Raw genomic sequence first — 18,220 nt, forward strand, 5'->3', positions numbered from 1 at the left:
GCCTTCGTCCACTCGGGACATGAGCACTTTTCATGGTGCACTAAGTATAACGTGACCTCCGCTTCAATCAAAGCCAAGGATTCTAGAACACGCACACAAATGTGCATGGCCATGCTGGTAAGCTTTCTACTCCCAAACGCTACCCTGGAAGCGATTCGTTGCTATTTTGGCTGTGGGTTGAAAAGAGTGTGGACAAAAAGAAACCACGCGAGATCCATGACGTTGGTTGCGTTACCCTGGATTTCTATCGCATATCTCATACAAACAGGATCATGCATCGAACCACCAAACACGGGGCTCACGCAGGATCAATCCCATTCTCTTTTAAAGCATGATAAAAGCGATGTGAAGCCACCCATCGACATAGGTTGTGGTTCGTATCAGCTCTTCCAGACCGGCATCCAAGGGGAGGATAGCGCCATGAAGCACCGGGGCAGCAATAAGGCAAGGCCCGCGGGTATTTCGAAACAAATTGGGTAGTAAAGTGTGCAGTGCTGTGCCTACTGTTTGGCGTTGCCCTGGTTTTGATTAGCGGTGAGTCTCACGCGCAAGGCTTGCTACAGTCACTCACGCGACGAAGAGGACAGCGGGACTAGTCCCTGAACAACTCGCACGGAGCCAGTCATGACGCCCTTTTCATCTGTCCCAACCTCCTGCACACGATTGCTGGGCGAGATAAGTTGTTCAGCTTGAGGGGAGGCAGCATGTGGGAGATACAGTCTCATTGGAATATGACGAAGTGTGGCGCCTTGCGGGTTCAAGAATTTGTTGTTGATGCGAGCGAACCGCCGGAAGTCTCGTTGCTTGACACCTTCCCAGAGCTGCTCAGAATCCTCCTTGCTGAGAGACATGACCGTCTTCCCAGTCCCATTCCGGAGGAAGTCAGCCTAGGAGGATGGTTAGCAAGAGGCGGTCCGTGCGAGTCGTGAGGGGCTGACTGACCTCCTTCACGTTGTTGATGAACAGATCATGGATATGCTTCTCTTGGACGTCAAGTTGCACCAGCTGGTCTTTCGGATAATTGGAGAAGTGCAGAGTCAGCTTCCAGGGGGGAGTCCCTTCGTCAAGGCTGAGGACGTGGGCATGCTCGGCGGAGGCGTCATGGGAGGATGCAGGCTCGGCTCCAGAGTACAAGTCGTAGAGTAGGCCAAGCGGGTAGTGCCACTTCAGGGGCACATGGTCGTACTCAAGCCATGCATCTGTCGGTAAGACACTTGGGTAGATCAGGCTGGTGTGGAAAAAGGCGTGGAGCTTGGGGAGGAGGAATGCCAGATACGAGAGTCGCGGGACGTGGACCTGAAGACTATCAGCATAGTCTGGGCGCAGACACGGAGCACCGACGCACTAGATAGGGAACGGCGTTGTATGAAGCGCAGTCTGCAGTGTGCAGGGAGATCTCGAGGGGGATCGACGCAGACCACACGCGCTCGCGCAGCAGGGCCGTGACGTCCATGGTGGGAGGACGGCGCTGCAAGCAGGGTAGCGGGCGGCCGGGGTTAGGGTTATGGTTAGGTCAGGCAGCAGGTGGGGTTGCGTGTGGGGATGGCGTCTCTATAGAAACGGCCAGGGCCCCGATTCTGCGCGTCTCTCGCTGCCTCGCCGCCGCTTCTGCGCGAGTGAGTGAATGAGTCGCGAGCAGCTTTGGTCCGCGCCCGTCGCCCCCACGCCCGCGTCCCCGCTCGCCATGGACGCGGCCATCAGCCGCAAGCGTTCGCGGCTCGCCCTGGACAACGACAACGACGATGCTGACTGGACGCCGCCCCTGCCGTCGCCCGCCGCCGACAGCGCGGGCGACACGCTCAAGCGCTCGCGCACGCAGAGCGAGCTGGAGGAGCTCGCTGTCATACCGCCGGACGAGGCGTGGACCGTCGACGTCGCCGGCATCCTCGCGTCCAACACGCTGGCAGCCCCGCCTGGGAGCCGCCTCCGCCCGCACAGCAACGCAGACAGGCATTGCAGCGGCTCCATACTCGTGCTGTGCGTCCAGGGCAACGTGCAGCTGCACTACGACCTGCTTTGCTCGATGCTGCCACAGCTCTACTCCCTCTCGCCCAGTCTGCAAGCCCTGGTGCTCTGCCGCGACCCCTCCTCCCACGTCCCCTCGGCCGCTGCTACCTTGTCGCTGCCCCTGGTCCAGGCCGTGGGCCATGGCTACAACCACTTCGTGCGCCTCGGCCTGCTGCACCCCCTCGGCGGCGGCGAGCATCCGCTGGACGCCCTCGTTGTCGTAGATGGGCGAGCGCGCCGACGGCTGGTGCTGCCTTTCGGCTGGGGTGCGGGCAAGCACGCTGTCACGCCTGCCGGGCGCATCGTGCAGGCGCACTTGGCGAGCCTCTTGACGTCGTGCGTGGAGACGCTGGCACGGGAGTGAAGGGCTACGCATGAAGAAACACCTGAAGAGTCACATGAAGAAGCACAGGAAGAAGCACATCGAAGCACATCAAGAACCATAGGAAGAACCACATCAAGACCATGGGCCATGTAATGTGGTATCGTTACAGTTCTTAGCACAACTGTTAATCATAGCATCATAGCGTAGGGCCACTTCTCCCACGGGCCACGCCGCTGAGCCCGGCAACCTCCCACGAACTCATAGTGCGGCCGGGACCGACTAATCGAAAGTCGTCGGCTTGTCCTTGATGGGCAAATCGCTGCCGGTCGTGTTCTTGTACTGCCCGCGAATGAAGTCGCTGATTTTCTCGTCCTTGGCCTGCTCGAGGGCGGACTGCCTGTGGGTCAGATGTGCCGCCATGCCGCTGCTCATTCTCCGGGGATACGCACCTCGTTGTCCTGCGCGCCCTGGCCGAGGAACTTCTCCTGGACGAAGTCGACACCTAGCCGTGTCAGTTACAGTCATGTGCGTTGGCGGCACTCGTTGCGGGGCCCCGTACCCTTGTCGAGCATGTCCTCATTCTTCTCGCCAGCCGCGCCGCCGCCAGCCGCCTCGTTGGCCTTGTTTCCTAGGCCGCTGAAGAAGCCGCCGCCCTCCTGCTTCTGCTCGGAAGAGCCGGCGGCCTGCTGCTGCGCGCTGTTCTGGTCGCCGCCGGTGAACTTGTTGACGAAGTCCATGGTGAGGAGGGTGGGAGTGGGAGTGGGAGCGTGTTCCGTGGTGGGATGGGAGCGGGTGTGGTGTGAGCGGCCAAAGGATGGATGGATGCTGGTGCAGGTAGAAGCGGGGGGCGGGCGGGCGGGCGGCCTTTATGTATCTCAAGCGACGCTGCCAGGTTGTGTTTTGTCTTGGACGCAGTAGCAGCGCGCGCTATGTACGTCATGGCTGGCCTGGCCCCGCGCTGTGGCCGTGGCTGTGGCTGTGGCCATGGCTGTGGCTCCACCCCAGAAAACACCAGCAACACCCGCCGTCGCTCAGGCTGCGCACAGGAGGTCCGCACAATGGCGCCCATCCCCATCCCCATCACCATCATCACCGGCTTCCTCGGCTCGGGCAAGACGAGTGAGTCGGCCGCGCACCGCCCCGCCCCGCCCCGCGTGCCACAGCAGCGTCCACGTCTAACCACCCCGCCCAGCCCTGATCCTGAACCTGATTCCGCAGCTTCCCAAAACGTACAAACTCGCCCTCCTCAAGAACGAGTTCGGTGACGTCGCCGTCGACTCGGAGCTGGCCTCGTCGAGCGCCATCTCGGGCGTGCAAGAGCTGCTCAATGGCTGCATCTGCTGCAACCTGGTCGGCCAGCTATCCGACGCCCTCGCCACGCTCGCTGCCGACATCGCCCCCGACCGCATCGTGATCGAGACGTCGGGCTCTGCCTTCCCGGCCACCCTGGCCATGGAGGTCAACCGCCTGGCCCATAGCACCGCCAAGTACGTGCTGGACGGTGTCATGTCCGTCATCGATGTCGAGAACTGGAAGGGCTACGAGGACACGTCGTACACGGCCAAGATGCAGGCCAAGTATACAGACGTCGTCGTTCTAAACAAGTGGGAGCTCGTCGGCGAGCGCAGGCTGGAAGACGTAGAGGATGCCGTGCTCGCCTTGGAAGTTGACCCACCAATACCGCGCACCAAGAGCGACCGCGGGTGGGTCAGCAAGGACATTGTTTTTGGATTGGATCCCAAGCTGGTCAAGGCTGCGGGTTCCAAGTCCGAGTACCACCACGATCACGACCACTCCAGCGAGGTAGAGGTTCTCAGTGTGGCACTGACCTCCAACGGCAACAATGCTAGCGTCGACTTGGGGAAATTGGAAAAGCTCCTCCGAGAGCCCACCAAGGACTCTGTATACCGCATCAAAGGCGTCCTGTATGCCTCGAGCGCACCGACATCTTCCCAGTCCGATTCACAGTCAACGCTGAGCGTCGCTGGTGACCGAACGCGATATATCCTAAACTGGGCATTTGGCAGGTGGACATTCACCCCGGTGCCTCCGCTATCGGCCAACAATACAGCATTGGCATCCGGAACGACAAGTCCTCTTGCGTCGGGCAGATCCACTCCGCTTACCTCAGTCGAGGAGCCTGAACTAAGGTTGACTGTTATAACAGCAAAATACGAGTCCAACCAGTTTCAGAAAGTCATAGAATCAAGTGGATTCATTGCTTTGGACGGCAATTCAGAGGGCAAGCTGACCATAGAACGGGTGTCTTAGCCTTTTGGAGTGATCTGCTGTTCTTCAAGAGCGAGATGCGGCAAACACGATAAGCACCGTCTGTTGACCTCGTATGCTGCAGCGTGCCTGCGCTAGACAGATTTTATCTACAATAGCCACCCTCGATAGCCAGCCCGTATTGGGGGATTCGTGTGCGCAATAAAGCAACAATGCTCATCATACTCTCCACGTTCCGATCGCGCGTACTTTTGAAGATAGTTTAAGCCTAGTGCGTAATTCAAGATTGCCCTACGGATTCAGTAAGGGACTATGATAATGCAAAGGCACCTTACCTGTTCGTCGGGACTTGTGTAACAGCTAAACATAGATTTAGAACGTATCTTTCGCACAATCAGACTCGGATAACGGTGTGCTTGCGGAGCTGCGCTAGATTTCGTCCCCAAATCAAATGTGAGTGGGTTCCTGTTTGGGACGCCAACCTTATCGGTTTCGTCATCATTAACCCGGACCCCTGGAGTCAATCTGTCCAAATGAACATCCACTACCAGACCGATTTTTGATACGCAGATTTGAGTGCTTCTAGAACGCCATTGGGCGTTGCAACAATATCTCAAACCTATGGCACGTGCCTTGATGATCCGAAAGGGTGATGCACGAGCCGAGTTGCGTGAAAGTTAACCAACTTGCATGCTAGGAGTGGCTACAACCACTGGGCGTGGCGGTTGGTATTTAAAGCTCTTTCACTTCCCCACCGTAGATTACTCTGATTCCGGATGACTCTTTCGTCACCATGTCGATCCTTCTACCCTTATACGTGTATCCTTGGCCAGGTGTATGGGACCCGTTGTACTGGGCGTGGGTTTCCTAATATACGTTGAAGACGTCAAGCGCTTGCTGACTGTGTCTAGAGCTGGCAACAATACCAATCTCAAATTCAACGTTATCTTGAACCCTTGTAGTGGACCATGCATGGGCAGCCTACCCGAACCAGCGTATATCGACGAAATACCCAAGCTAAAGAATCATCCGAACATTCGGACTTTGGGGTACGTTGCGACCAACTATACCGATAAGGTCCTAGACAGCGTACTGTCGGAGATTCGCCAGTGGGCAAGTTGGCCGATGCTGATGAATGACACACGGATGTCAGTGGATGGCATATTTTTCGACGAGATACCGGGTCTTTATCATTGGCAAAAGCACGATTACCTGAAAGCAACAACGAATGCGGTGCAAGCTAGTGAGCATCTGGGTGAGAAGCTTATTAGTACGAGTGTCCCCTTGCAAGCTGAAATGGATATTATTGTTGACGAGCTACAGTACATAATCCGGGGACGCTACCCGACCCCGTGTGGAATTACCTTGACCTTGCCAATACGACCGTCATCTTTGAAGACACGTTCGCTAATTTTATCGAGGCAACCAAATTCAACGCACTGAAGAACTTCCACACCGCCACCAATCTGCCCACATCTGCGTTCTCGATCATGCTCCACTCTATTGGAAGTATCCCCGACGAGCTTGTCACGTGGACCGTGATGCAGATGAAGCACATGGCAGAATGGAACTTTGCAACCAACGTGGCGACTGCGGGGGAGTACTGGCATAGCTTCCCGACCATCTTCGAATTGTTCATCAAACGATACGCGCAGTTGAACGAGGTTGATGAAGACAATTTAGAAGCTGAGTGAAAAGGTAGCGGATAATGTTCTCAAACCGTTGCGTCCAGAGCTTGCGTTCTTTAGACAGCGCCTTCTGGGGGAAGAGGCTGGTACCCCTCCTGGAGCCAGCTCCAAATGTTAAGCCCAAGCTTCGTTCCACTCGTTACAGGAAGCCCCGCGTGCCAACTCTCCTCATAACCAGTCCCATCGGTCCTCATGTTCTCCCAATACACTGCGTTGCCCCTAATCGGTTTGAAGGTTACTCCCATGCCCATCTCATCCTCGTCAGCATCTCCTTTATCCTCACTAGCGTCTCCTTCACAATCTATGAACCGGCACCACGCTTCATCTTTCGGTCTCTCCAACCTCGGGAATCTTGTCCCCCCACCTTCACACTGGTCTCCTAGCCAAACCATGAAACTGCTAACCCGTCCTGCACCGCGTAACGCGTTGCTCCAGTCGTAGTGGTAGGCGTAGTGTCCGCCGGGTCCGTATTTTTGCGCCCACAGCTTCTCGACAAACACGTACGGTCGCCAGCCCTGGAAGGCACGCGCACGTTCCTCGATACAACGGACAGCCGGCGAGCGCGGGACGGGTGCTTTTTCCGAGAGGCGGACGGTAGGATCAAGGCGCTCGTGGCCAGAGCTCCAGACTGTGGACGGACTGAAGTGCATTTGACTTTCTGCTATTAGCTTCTTGGTATCATACTGAGAGGCTTGGATAGCTGGGTCGGACAGAACGCTATAACCTGAACACATCCTCGGCTGGACAAGGTTTCGATGACCCAAGACGGAGAGGCTGCATACCTGACGTCCACAACGTGCTGCACCTCATCCTCACGCAGGAATCCTTCCACATATACGACCAATGGATCACGACTCAACACATGGAGACCCTTGTACATATGCTCCGTGCAGCTCAGATTCCTCTCAGGAATGACCAGGCCTGCGGCCTTGTCGAGGCTTAGGGGTGACGGCCGCCCAGTGCCAGCTCTTGCTTTTTGGTTGTCGGGTGTGGGCCCTATGACGAAGGAAAGGAGAGGTGCACCCGCGAGAATGTATCCGATTATGACCAGCACAATATACTGCAGAATACTGGCGAAGGGAAAGGAGCGACTGGTCATTTCCACCGTGTACTCCGAACGCGCGAAGAATCGTTAGAGAGGAGCACTGCGTCGAAATATACGATTCGATAGATTCAATACGCAATTCCCAAATGAAGGTGATTCTGAAGCCAACACAAGAAGAGAACGCGAGGGAAACCGAATTCCAGTATTTACAGCATTTACAGCATGTCAGGACGGAGAATGACAGGAGACTAGGGTGGGGCCAAAATCGGATTATAAGACCCTTGACTGGGGAGGTCAAAGCGTAGCGTGGGGCGTGGCCAAGAGCCTCATCCCCTGGATTACCTAAGTGAGGGTGGCCGAAGTGTGAGAGTCAGCAGATTGATGATCTCATCTTATTTGCTGTGGAGCGGCGTCTTTTCAGTTCGCTGACGTTGCAAAAATCGAGCTCTACACAAAAATGAAAGTCGGGGTTCAGTCTTCACGGCCACGGCAACACAACGGTCATTCGATCATGAGATTACCGCTCAGATTCAGACCCGACCTTACTCCAGTACCACACCTCTATCTCCAAAAGAACGAAATATGAAGGCAGGCAACGTCCACGAACAAAAAGCATATAGCCATGTCATCAAGTATGATCGTAACATGTCCGCAAGCCATCCGCGCCCACACACATACCGGCCCGTCTGATATCCGACCCAGTTGCGCTTGACTTGACTAAAGGTGCATCCGTGAACCTCGCCCCGCTATAGAAGTCGGACCAAAGAAGTAACTGGACCAAAATCGGCCAACAGATTCCGAAACGCAAACATCGAAAGCTTGCCGCTGACGTAAAAAAATATCTATCCTCCTCACTCTAAGGTGAGCTCAAAGCCCCTCCGATGGAACAGCAAACGAGGTCAGAAACCATGAGTATAACCACATCGTCCTGCTGAGCAAGCTCTACCGCCAAGCTTGCAACAGTGCCACTCATAGATTAGAAAAGCACTTCATGGCGTAGAGAGCTCTTTCCGAGTCTGGGACTCACTGCCCGACCCAACGGCTTCGTATGGCACTCGGCCAAAACATCGCAATGCACTCATGATAACACCGGTCTATTCATGCTCTTCCAGATTGCCGTTCGTGCTGCTCAGCAACCTCGCGTGCGTAGAACTCCACCAGCATCGTACCATACGCCTCCATTTCTTCCAGTGGCACAGCAAGCCGGAAGTCGTTCAAAAGAAGAAATTGCAACTCCAGATGATTAAGCTCCACCAATGGAAGACCGCCGACCTGGAACATGATATTAGCCCAATGCCCGCAATGCACGGGGGTTGATGCTCACCTTTGCATATCTCGAATTGGTATAGAACACGTCTGAAAAGAATTTGCTTGCACAAGTGACGCCGGCAATGACAAGGCGATGTATGTTGAAGCTGTCGACTACGAAAAAGTGTGACAAATTATAGGGGTCTGATTCCAGGTCCTGGTGGGGTGGAGAAGGTGGTTGAGACTCTCGAATAGGTGTCTTTGCAGGCTTTCCGAGGGAGCCTGAAGGGGGAGGTGTTGCCGCTTGGACCGTGGGTCTGGTCTGGTTTTGCGCATCAATGGGGTTGGCTGACGAACTGGCAGTATCGGTGTCAGCGTTAGCGCGTTCGAGCGACTTTTGGTTCGCCTGCCGCAAGCTGAGCATGGGACCTGCATTGACTTTCTCGGTCATTCGGTCAAAATAGACTAGGAGGCTCAGAAAGACCTCGTAAGTAGTAGGACAGTATTTGTGGATCCGGCTGAGATAGCTGAGGATGGATATGCTGGGCACGTTCTTTCCGTGAAAGGCCAACACGCTTGTCGTCTGCGGGCTGAGGCCAGAAGCCCCTTCAGGTGGTGGTATCTGACGGTGCAGATGCTCGTGCTGTCGGTCGTTTGTCGTGGTAATCTTGGTGAGCAGGCCGGCCACCATTTCAATGATGTCGCTCACGGGCATCTCGCTAATTTCATACTGCGGACCCACGTCGCCGGGGTCTCGGCGTTGACGGCGCGATAGCGACCGCGTCTGGGAAAAGGGACTGGCCTCGTCTGTTGCAAAGCTCTGGATGTGGGAGAGGTTCTTGACCTTGATCCGCCGCGGCGAGGTGCCCGAGCCGTCCAAGGCAGACGGCACCGGGGACGGCTGCGCAGAGGGGACGGCTGCGGAGGCGGGTGCAGGAGGGGCGGTTGCGAGGGCGGGCGTCTGGTGTTGGGGTGCGAAGCGCGGGCTCGGTGGGGGCTGGGCAGCCTGGTGGGGCGCCATGATGCTGTCCTCGGACGTCGTCTGCTGCGAACTCGCAGGCGGCGCTCCTGGGTTTGTCATGGCGACGTCGTCTGCGAGCGGCCCTGCATGCAGCGGCGGGTGTGCGCTGGTCTGCGGCGAGGGACGCGCGGGCGTGTGGTGCACTGCGGGCGGCTCTTGCGTCTGCTGATGGCCGCCGCCGCCAAAGACGTTGTGAAAGTGGTTTCCACCAAAGTCGCTGACCACGATCGATCCCATGCCGCGGACGTCGTCGGCGACGGTGCGCGAGCACGGAGCGGGCTGCTGCGGGCAGACGCCGAGGGTCGTCGCCCGGGTGCAGAGGTGCGGGTGCGGGTACGGGTGCGGGTGCGGGTGCGTGGGGGCGGCGTCACGGAGCCTGGCTGGGTCTGCTGGGCTGCACAGCGCAGGCGGGCGGTGGTGAGGGGCGGGCGGTGGTGTGTTGTTCGTGGCGATAAGAAGCTGGCCGGGATGCGCTCAGAAGAGGTAGATAGCGGGCATGCCTCGGGGGCTCGAGTCCTGCTCGCTCGCCGTGGCCGTGCAGAATTGGGCGCAGCAATCGCACGGGGAGGACAGGATGCACGCGGGGCAGCGTGTCGGTGCTGGTGGCAGGACGAGGCTTGCCAGTGCTGCTTGGGTCTATCGTCGACTCCGCGCGGTGACGCTAGCCCTTAGCGCCCCTTCCCAGCACCGTCAGCCGCGTCTCGACAGTCGACCTCACGCTGCATGTACAAGCACTGTCGATGCTCGCACGCTTGCGCCCGACGCTCTTTCTACTGCGTCGTGCGTGCTCGCGCCACGTGCTTCGTTGATGCTGCGTTGCGCCTCACGCCCATGTGAAGGTCCGGCCACACATCCACGGCGTCGCACGCCGACCGACTGTATGGCTCAACGCGTGCATGTCATTGGTTGCATTTCCTCTGCGCTCCTGCTTGGCAGTGGAGGCTCCTGGCTAGACTTTCCTAGCACACAAGACTACATACGTGAAGCTCTCCGCCGCGCGCCATGCTGACGGCTCAACACACGCTGCCACACGTGTGCTCGTGCTTCGGGGCCGACACCACGTCGACACCACCACCACCGCCTGCGCTGCAACCCTTAGACCCCGTCTCCCTGGGTACCCAAATCACCATTATGGCCCTCTCTCATCCTGCCCTACTGGGCGCCCGGTCCCTCGTATCGCTGATCGGGGAGGTACAAGTGTCGTTGCGCACCTCGCGCCGTGAGCACCACCATGCGGATCACACCGCCGGAGCTGCCATCCCACTTGATAGCCTCCTCCAGCGCGCCTTTGACGAACTTCACTCCGTCGGCCTCCGTCATGTTCTCTTGCCAGTTCGCGTCGCAGTATCCGTATATGTATGTAGACCCCGAGCCGCCGATGGCGTATGCCTGCTTGTGTAGAGAGCCACCGAGAGGTATCGAGTACACCTGTCCGCCGTGCCTATGATCGTATCCAGCAATAATCATACCGGCGCTGTGTAACCCTGTCAGTCCGAGCGGACACACCGCGTGGGTGCTACTTACGATAGCGAGTCCTTGTTCGCATAGCATAGTTCCTGGAATATGGCGGCCGCAGTTTGCGTAGTAGGGGCCTCGTCGTTTGTGATGCCGTACATGCCAAGATGGTAGTGGACAATGTCTGCCACGGCCTGTGTGTCTGCAGCCGAGCCAGAACGACAGCACCAGATTGTGTCATGCACTTGTGTGAGCTTGTCCGTCACTCGGTTCGCAATGTACGCGCCCGTGGTCGTCCGGCTGTCTGCACCTAGAATCACACCATCTTTGAAGTTAATCGCCATGCTATCCACAGTTAGAAGTCGCGCGCCGAGCAGGTGTCGGAGAAACAAACATAGAGGTACCGAGGCTGTGATCCACCCAGTTAGCAGATGCCCGGTTCGTTGACAGAGGACCTTCTTACTTGACCTCGCCCTTTTTCAGGTGGTTCATGTCGACGTGGATGCCATCTGCAACGGGTAAGCCACAGGCGGGCAATGGGCGAGCATCGGCGTACCTTCTCCGAGCATACCAGTGGCCATCGCGGGTAGTCGTGAAGTGATGATGCTACGGCAAACCGGCTGGGTGTCGACGAGTATCTCGGGTTGCGGAGCGGGTGAAGGTTGGCGTGGTGGGGGAAACTGATCAATGGCGTACGACACCCGTGTCTGCCTCCAGCCAGCGAGCTAGAGCTCAGTGAGGATGAGCACGGATCACCTAGATTAGATGTCACGTGATACATCGGCTGTCCAGGTGCACCACATGCGTGCACCGCGGCGGAATACCAAGTGCCAAAGCTAGTGCATCTCACTCCAAGTTCGCAGAGAATAGCTGCAGTTGGGCTATGCTTCCGGGCTCTACGCATTTGCTCTTACCCAAACGCTGAGCCATTGCGGGAAGGCGCCCTCAGCTGCTAAGCCCATTGTCGACGCTCAGAGCTTCAGGCCGCGATACACCAGCCTGGCGTCCCTCACCCCGCCCCCTATCTACCCAGCTGTTACGACAGGTCGCGGTTTCAATCGAGTGTGTCTCCGACCCTCTTCCGTGTCGCTGTCGCTCGGTCAAGACCTATACGCCCTTCCTTCGCACACTCGTCGCGTGGCTCGCTGACAGCATGGGCGGCGCATTGGATTCTTTCCTCTCGTATCTTCGCGTTCCTTTGATCGCCTCTTCGGGGATTGCTGCTTTGCTCAGCGGAGTCCTTTACTTCAAGCAGAAGTGAGTCAGCCCGCACCTAGGCACCGCACAGTTGTACATAGCATGCTGCTCTGCATAGCCCCTGCAGAGCCCGATGGGTCGGACACCTAGTCCTGCTCGCTGCATTTGCGATGTCTCTAACCTACGCAGCGAAATCATCTACGCAAGAAACTTCCCGCCTGACGCGCGAACCAACGTACCCCGCCCTGCACAATTCGGCATACCCGACTTTGAGGAGCTCTTCATTCCTACACCCGATGGAGAATCGCTGAGCGCCTTCTACATACGCGCAAACAGGGCCCAGTCGCGCAATGTGACGCTGCTGATGTTCCACGGCAATGCTGGCAATATCGGATATCGGCTACCTATCGCCAAAGTTCTAGCGGAGGAGATGGGCTGTAAGTAAATCGCCATAGGCAGCGAAAATGGTTCACCATACCCCCATCATATTCTGGACAGGTGGTACTGGCCGGCCAAACGATGGATCTCAAAGCATTTACACATTACCATGTCCGTCCGGTTTTTTTCATATCGTAACCCTACTGACACAACTTGACATAGGCAACGTTTTTATGCTGCAATACCGAGGCTACGGCCTCTCCACAGGCACACCGAATGAAAAAGGCATCAATATCGACGCACAGACGGGGTTGGACTACATTAGAAATCGGCATGAGCTGCGAAGTACACGCGTTGTACTGTACGGGCAAAGCCTAGGAGGGGCAGTCTCGATTGGCCTTGGTGCTCGCAATCAAAAGCAAGGCGATATTGCTGGTATCATCCTGGAGAATACGTTCACTTCTATGCGCAAGATGATCCCTTCGTTAGTATTCCCCTAGCAGAACCCTGTGACGAACGTGCCAAGGACCACTGGACCGCTCATTCCTCGGTGGAGTCGTGGATGACACTTGAATTGCGTTACATGATGTAGCCTCTGAAGAGACGTGCTAACATGCATCAGAGCCCTGCCACCCGCGAAGTATCTAGCACCTTTCTGCCACCAGGTATGGCCGAGTGAGGATACGCTACCGCAGATCATTAATATTCCCATACTGTTCTTGAGTGGCCTGCGAGACGAGATCGTACCGTATGTGCCGAAAGAAAACGCTTTTTGTGTCCGTTTCTGAACCATCAACAGGCCTTCACACATGAGTAAACTTTATCAAGTATGTCGATCGACGCCTAAGGTATGGCGGGAACTACCAAATGGCACGCACAACGACTCCGTCTCTGAGCCCGGGTACTTTGCCTACATCGACGAGTTTCTCTCTGAGCACGTCGGCAAGTGAGTGCGCTCAGGCACTGTAGGAACAATGAGACTCTTAAAACCCTACTGTATACATACGCTGGAGGCTCCTTATGCAGCTCACCCGGACAACTCCCAGACTAACACACAGGTACTGTGCATGCAGTTGGTATGGGCGAAATATTTCTATTGGAGGAGCCGACGTGCAGGACGACAATTGTCGAAGCATGGCGGAGTGGGGGGCTTTGCCAACCGTAGGTCGGAATGGCTACTGTGTGTACGCCCCAAGCGGGAGGCCGTGCGTTGGTCTGGCAGCAATGTAAGCGTTGTAGCATGTAGGACTGGGGATGAAGGAATCGAAACAGAGGCCCAGGGTGCGTGGACGGCGATGTTTCAGCAAGCCAGCAGGGGCGGGCAGGGCGTGATGCGGCGTGACGATGTATGTTTAAGCTGGAACGGCCAGGCCCTTGGATCGGGATGATGGGCGCGGCGTGGCAGGATCGCCAGGGGCACGACGATCCCGGCGACGGCGTCGCGACATCACCATGACTGGGTGGCGAGGGCGAGGGCGCGGCGAGGGCGAGGCATGTCTCGCGGAGGATGCACTGATGCAGGGCCCACGGCGGCGGCAGGAGGGTTCGCGCTATGCCGCGGCCAGGCTGGTGCGATGGCGATGGCGACGGCGACGGGATTCTCGCAGCGACGACAAGCGAGCGGCGGTACGTGTACGTCAGCGGGGTTTGATCGGAATTACACATTCTGCATGCGCCACGCCGCAAAAGGCCATGGCCGACGCCCATGGACAATGTGCAATGTGCAGTGTGCAGTGCCCGCCCGGCGCCCTCCCCGCCGCTGCCGCTGCCTCGCTCTCTGCCGCGCACGCACGCTGTGGCGGCGGCTCTTGATGCACGCACTGCTCGCCCACGGCCAGCGAGCCGGCCAGCCAGCTGCCCGCGCGGCTTCTGCGTGCGCTGCGAAGGCAAAATTGCCCATGCGGGAAGCAGTGCGGCTGTGCACCCCAAGCGCTGTCGATCCCGCCCACGCTGAACGTCGTCCTGAGGAGCCGGCGGCCAGCCCGGGCTGTGGCAAACGCGCTGTCGCCCGTCTTCTCCTCTCTCTGCCGTCCACCGAGCCAGGGCCACAGCTGCGTCCCGGCGTCATGTCTGCACCGCCGTGACAGCGCCCACGCGGTCTGCTTGGTCCCGAACGCCCTCTGGACACCTGGTGCCGGTCTCCGCACCACTGGCACCGGCCGTCCTTGCTGCCATCCAGCACGCTTTGGGACGGACCTTTGGATTACTCCATGATTTCAACTAACTGCAAGCATATGGCCCAATCAGTCTGCTGGCCCGGCCCTGCCACTCTCCTGCCCTGGTCGTCGTCCAGTGCACCCTTCTCCGCACCGAGAGCATGCCGTCTTGCTGGAGCCTGCACAGTGCACACACATACCACTGCCGCTACAGGGCCCTACTAGCATTGGTCTGCCATGCTCGCCTTGCTCACCCGCCATCTACACTTGGTTTCAGCGCTTCTGCAGGGTACATCCAACCCAGATGGGTCCACTAAGCTTTGCAGAAGCCGTCCAGGGTCAGCTTCCGGCCCTTGGACAAGCCTAGACAGTCGCCTTCTCGCCACACCTTACCAGCCCAAGTAGCTTTTCGTTTCTCAATCGCGTTCGCATACCCAGCCCCCATTCCCACCCTGTTCACATTTCTGGAGATCATTTCGCCTCCAGAACGTCGGTTCGGGCCCCGTCACTCCACAGCCATTCCAACAGCCACAGCCCTCGAGCTTCCGGGCCCAATCAGACCTCAGGTAGCCACACAACCGAGAGGCAATTGAAGCAGAAGGCTTGAAAATCCGCGTGCGGCAGTCCCACTCACATTGGGCCGTCTAGTGAACCCTCCTCAAGCTTCTTCGCCTCTCCAGCCTCTAAGGTTCGACCCAACGTCCACGCTTTACCCTTCTTATCGTGGCTGCCGTTGCGTTGTCAAACCTCATAAGGCGTCAAGACGTACATCAGCCGTCTGAGTGGTCACCTACTCTTGACCATCATCTTCGTTCCGCTCCAAGCGAGCCTTCTCATCCCGGCGGTACCTCGACTGCTGCTGTTAATCTTCCCTTATCTGGTCTCACCTTGTGCTCGCTTCTTTTTTTACATTCTCTCGACCGCAATCTTTCGTTCCATTGGTATACAGCCTCTCGAGCTCGTCTTTCACAGCCTCTACTTTCGGTTGTCTGTCATTCCGGCTCGCCACTTCCATCACCACCTGCTCCGATATAGCTCTGGGTAAGTGTCGAGTTTCATTATTGCAATCGCGTGGAACTGGTTCAAAATCTGTTCATTTGTTCATTTGTCTTTTTTCTATATTCGCTTTCTTGGTGAAAAGATGGGCTGACATGGCTTTCGTCTGGGTACAGCAGTGGTTTGCTCTTCCAGTCGTTATCGAGGAACCAATGGGCGACCTACCACTTGGATCTGGTCCACAAGCTTTGGACATCACGGCAACTGGAATTGCTCATGATGATATACAAAGCCACGCACAACACCCTTTGGGCGCTCGGTCTCCTACCAGTAGCACGCCCTTTTACTCTCAGCTTAGCTCAATTCCTCAATCGCAGCTACGGCGCGACCTTCGTTCTCCCGCACATCCAAGCAGCCCGCACTACCCTCAAGACCATGGCGCGACGTCTTTGAATATGAGTGCCATGGCCGGATCACTTCCAGAATATGCCTCAGCCGACGGTGCGCATCTGCAGCATGCCCAGCGTCAATTGTCCGGCGCATCGACATCCGCACTCGTCTATCAGCTTCAGCAGAATCTACAAGTGCACGGCCCAGCATCCAACACGCTCCCCGTACATCCTGGCTACGGTGCCAGCTTCGGTCCTGGCCAATTCCAACAAGCCTACATACCAGCGCAAGCTTCATCCCACTCAAACTATACCTTTCCCCCCAACCAACAACGTGGACCGGGGCCCAATTCCATCCAACCACCATACCAGAATTATCCACAACAGTCGCCTTATCTATATTACCCTGCGCCATATGGGACGCATCACTTTGTACCGGGCTTCTCTGCCCAGAACGCGCAGACTCACGCGTTGTATGGTAGGAGACCGAGTCTTGCTTCAACGCAAGCTCCGCTGCCTGGTCAGAGTTTGGACATGTCCCCACGGGATGGTGTATTTCCCCATGGGCATCATACCAATTCCAGTGCGGTACAAGTGGATCCAGCCTCTATGGGTTGGATACCCGGTGGGCAGCTTGCGCAATCTGGTGGTCAGTATTCTGTCTCGATTCACAAACCTACAACACCGCTTACGGTTGAATTTTTAGGCATTGTTCGCCCCGACCTCGTAAGCTCTATCCCTCGGGGTCCTCCACGAAAGCCAAAACAGTCAGGTCACGCCCTGTGGGTGGGAAACTTGCCTCCAGGGACGACGGTGATATCTCTGAAGGACCATTTCTCGCGCGATGCCACAAAAGACATTGAGAGTTTGTTCCTCATATCCAAGAGCAACTGCGCATTTGTCAATTATCGTACCGAGACATCATGTACTGCTGCTATGCATAGATTCCACGACTCGCGCTTCAACGGTGTCCGATTGGTATGTAGGCTTCGTCGTAGTTCTGCACCGGCATCTGGTGTGCCTACAGGACCTTCGGCCATGGTTGGGGCACAAGCGACAAACCCGTCCCCTCCAACACCACTCCACGACGATCAAGACGAGGGACTACAGCCAGCTACAGAGGCCAAGCTTGCACTTCATAAAAGTGACGGAAACGTACAGGGTACTTCAGGCGCTCCTGACAGGTACTTTATCGTGAAAAGTTTGACTTTACAGGATCTTGAACTCAGTCTGCGTAATGGTATTTGGGCTACGCAATCTCACAACGAAGACGCATTGAACAGTGCATTCGAGGTAAGTTTCCATGGCTACTGGGGACCTTTCATAATACTGATGACGTAAGACTGCTGAAAATGTCTATCTTATCTTCTCCGCGAACAAATCTGGCGAGTACTTTGGCTATGCTCGCATGACATCCCGCATCCTCGATGACGATGTCCAGCTGATTGGGTCGGCACCCAAACAAGACAACATACTAGAGGCCACCGATGTCCCGAAATCGATACCCACACCCGCGACGGAATTTGCGCCCAAGGGTAGGATAATAGATGACTCGGCGAGAGGCACAATCTTTTGGGAGGCGGAGCTCACGGACTCTGAAGGTGAAGAAGACCAACCAGACAAAGAAGATGCGCAGACAGAGGGAGAAGCTCCAGCTGTCGCTCAGAGCTGGGGAAAACCGTTTCGGATCGAATGGATTTCCACGACCCGATTGCCGTTCTATCGTACACGAGGGCTTCGAAATCCGTGGAACGCCAATCGCGAAGTCAAAATTGCGAGGGATGGGACAGAGCTCGAGCCTAGTGTTGGAGAACGCCTACTCCAGATGTTTCGTGGGCCTATCTCCATGCCACTGGCGCAGCCTCCCGTCGGAGCCCACATGCGGCCTTTTTAGGCGTTCGCTATTCACTTACAGAGGTGACTTGGTTGTAACCGCTGAACGCGAGCATTACTGAAATGAAAATGCGGCGTTGTGCACCGCATGGTGTTTGCCTGCTCTCGCCGGACAGGCTTTCGGCATATGTTCACCAGTCGATACAGTTCGACGAAGCAACGATTACGACCGAGACAGAAACAGAAACAGAAA

The 18,220-nt window shown here is 56.7% G+C and overlaps 10 protein-coding genes across 10 annotated transcripts; 5 read left to right on the forward strand and 5 right to left on the reverse strand.

Moving 5' to 3' along the window:
* Positions 1–218: 218 nt before the first annotated feature.
* On the reverse strand, positions 219–1,481 carry CC84DRAFT_423455 (autophagy protein 5). The gene is made up of 4 exons (XM_018186170.1): positions 1,346–1,481; positions 943–1,296; positions 572–887; positions 219–518 (listed from the first exon to the last, which is right to left on the reverse strand). Exons 1-4 carry the CDS (start codon positions 1,451–1,453, stop codon positions 325–327), a joined length of 972 nt encoding a protein of 323 aa, XP_018029102.1. The 5' UTR covers positions 1,454–1,481; the 3' UTR covers positions 219–324.
* A 203-nt stretch (positions 1,482–1,684) lies between these two features.
* Positions 1,685–2,371, forward strand: CC84DRAFT_1105468 (uncharacterized protein; the record flags this gene model as incomplete). Its single annotated transcript, XM_018175096.1, has 1 exon — positions 1,685–2,371. The coding sequence occupies one exon, from the start codon at positions 1,685–1,687 to the stop codon at positions 2,369–2,371; it is 687 nt and encodes a 228-aa protein (XP_018029103.1).
* Positions 2,372–2,611: 240 nt separating this feature from the next.
* CC84DRAFT_1105773 (uncharacterized protein) lies at positions 2,612–3,069 on the reverse strand (the record flags this gene model as incomplete). Its single annotated transcript, XM_018175113.1, has 3 exons — positions 2,612–2,725; positions 2,782–2,834; positions 2,892–3,069. The coding sequence occupies 3 exons, from the start codon at positions 3,067–3,069 to the stop codon at positions 2,612–2,614; spliced, it is 345 nt and encodes a 114-aa protein (XP_018029104.1).
* A 321-nt stretch (positions 3,070–3,390) lies between these two features.
* Positions 3,391–4,603, forward strand: CC84DRAFT_1105642 (CobW domain-containing protein; the record flags this gene model as incomplete). The annotated part of the gene is made up of 3 exons (XM_018175105.1): positions 3,391–3,451; positions 3,525–4,424; positions 4,464–4,603. The coding sequence occupies 3 exons, from the start codon at positions 3,391–3,393 to the stop codon at positions 4,601–4,603; spliced, it is 1,101 nt and encodes a 366-aa protein (XP_018029105.1).
* Positions 4,604–5,354: 751 nt separating this feature from the next.
* On the forward strand, positions 5,355–6,255 carry CC84DRAFT_1105576 (uncharacterized protein; the record flags this gene model as incomplete). Its single annotated transcript, XM_018175104.1, has 3 exons — positions 5,355–5,419; positions 5,473–5,831; positions 5,885–6,255. 3 exons carry the CDS (start codon positions 5,355–5,357, stop codon positions 6,253–6,255), a joined length of 795 nt encoding a protein of 264 aa, XP_018029106.1.
* CC84DRAFT_1169896 (uncharacterized protein) lies at positions 5,860–7,526 on the reverse strand. The gene is made up of 2 exons (XM_018179782.1): positions 7,032–7,526; positions 5,860–6,903 (listed from the first exon to the last, which is right to left on the reverse strand). Exons 1-2 carry the CDS (start codon positions 7,346–7,348, stop codon positions 6,306–6,308), a joined length of 915 nt encoding a protein of 304 aa, XP_018029107.1. The 5' UTR covers positions 7,349–7,526; the 3' UTR covers positions 5,860–6,305.
* Positions 7,527–8,392: 866 nt separating this feature from the next.
* CC84DRAFT_1105538 (cyclin-domain-containing protein) lies at positions 8,393–9,800 on the reverse strand (the record flags this gene model as incomplete). Its single annotated transcript, XM_018175099.1, has 2 exons — positions 8,393–8,566; positions 8,619–9,800. The coding sequence occupies 2 exons, from the start codon at positions 9,798–9,800 to the stop codon at positions 8,393–8,395; spliced, it is 1,356 nt and encodes a 451-aa protein (XP_018029108.1).
* A 639-nt stretch (positions 9,801–10,439) lies between these two features.
* On the reverse strand, positions 10,440–11,708 carry CC84DRAFT_1169898 (proteasome-domain-containing protein). The gene is made up of 5 exons (XM_018179783.1): positions 11,575–11,708; positions 11,482–11,527; positions 11,413–11,427; positions 11,088–11,363; positions 10,440–11,037 (listed from the first exon to the last, which is right to left on the reverse strand). The coding sequence occupies exons 1-5, from the start codon at positions 11,597–11,599 to the stop codon at positions 10,716–10,718; spliced, it is 684 nt and encodes a 227-aa protein (XP_018029109.1). The 5' UTR covers positions 11,600–11,708; the 3' UTR covers positions 10,440–10,715.
* Positions 11,709–11,850: 142 nt separating this feature from the next.
* CC84DRAFT_1158307 (BEM46 family protein-like protein) lies at positions 11,851–13,543 on the forward strand (the record flags this gene model as incomplete). Its single annotated transcript, XM_018177044.1, has 5 exons — positions 11,851–12,275; positions 12,405–12,652; positions 12,816–13,077; positions 13,216–13,341; positions 13,393–13,543. The coding sequence occupies exons 1-5, from the start codon at positions 12,172–12,174 to the stop codon at positions 13,541–13,543; spliced, it is 891 nt and encodes a 296-aa protein (XP_018029110.1). The 5' UTR covers positions 11,851–12,171.
* A 2,357-nt stretch (positions 13,544–15,900) lies between these two features.
* On the forward strand, positions 15,901–18,028 carry CC84DRAFT_1223494 (uncharacterized protein; the record flags this gene model as incomplete). The annotated part of the gene is made up of 3 exons (XM_018183497.1): positions 15,901–16,783; positions 16,841–17,427; positions 17,477–18,028. 3 exons carry the CDS (start codon positions 15,901–15,903, stop codon positions 18,026–18,028), a joined length of 2,022 nt encoding a protein of 673 aa, XP_018029111.1.
* Positions 18,029–18,220: the final 192 nt, after the last annotated feature.

Source organism: Paraphaeosphaeria sporulosa (assembly GCF_001642045.1).
Source record: "Paraphaeosphaeria sporulosa strain AP3s5-JAC2a unplaced genomic scaffold CC84scaffold_17, whole genome shotgun sequence".
In the NCBI taxonomy this organism is placed as follows: domain Eukaryota; kingdom Fungi; phylum Ascomycota; class Dothideomycetes; order Pleosporales; family Didymosphaeriaceae; genus Paraphaeosphaeria; species Paraphaeosphaeria sporulosa.

Coding starts and splice junctions, on each gene's coding strand:
- CC84DRAFT_423455 (XM_018186170.1), bottom strand. CDS start 1,453: ATGGACGTCACGGCCCTGCTGCGCGAGCGCGTGTGGTCTGCGTCGATC. Junction 1,297..1,345: donor ACAACGCCGTTCCCTATCTA/GTGCGTCGGTGC, acceptor GATAGTCTTCAG/GTCCACGTCCCGCGACTCTC. Junction 519..571: donor CCCGCTGTCCTCTTCGTCGC/GTGAGTGACTGT, acceptor AATCAAAACCAG/GGCAACGCCAAACAGTAGGC.
- CC84DRAFT_1169896 (XM_018179782.1), bottom strand. CDS start 7,348: ATGACCAGTCGCTCCTTTCCCTTCGCCAGTATTCTGCAGTATATTGTG. Junction 6,904..7,031: donor CAGCACGTTGTGGACGTCAG/GTATGCAGCCTC, acceptor AATAGCAGAAAG/TCAAATGCACTTCAGTCCGT.
- CC84DRAFT_1169898 (XM_018179783.1), bottom strand. CDS start 11,599: ATGGCCACTGGTATGCTCGGAGAAG. Junction 11,528..11,574: donor CACTGGTATGCTCGGAGAAG/GTACGCCGATGC, acceptor TACCCGTTGCAG/ATGGCATCCACGTCGACATG. Junction 11,038..11,087: donor GCGAACAAGGACTCGCTATC/GTAAGTAGCACC, acceptor AGGGTTACACAG/CGCCGGTATGATTATTGCTG.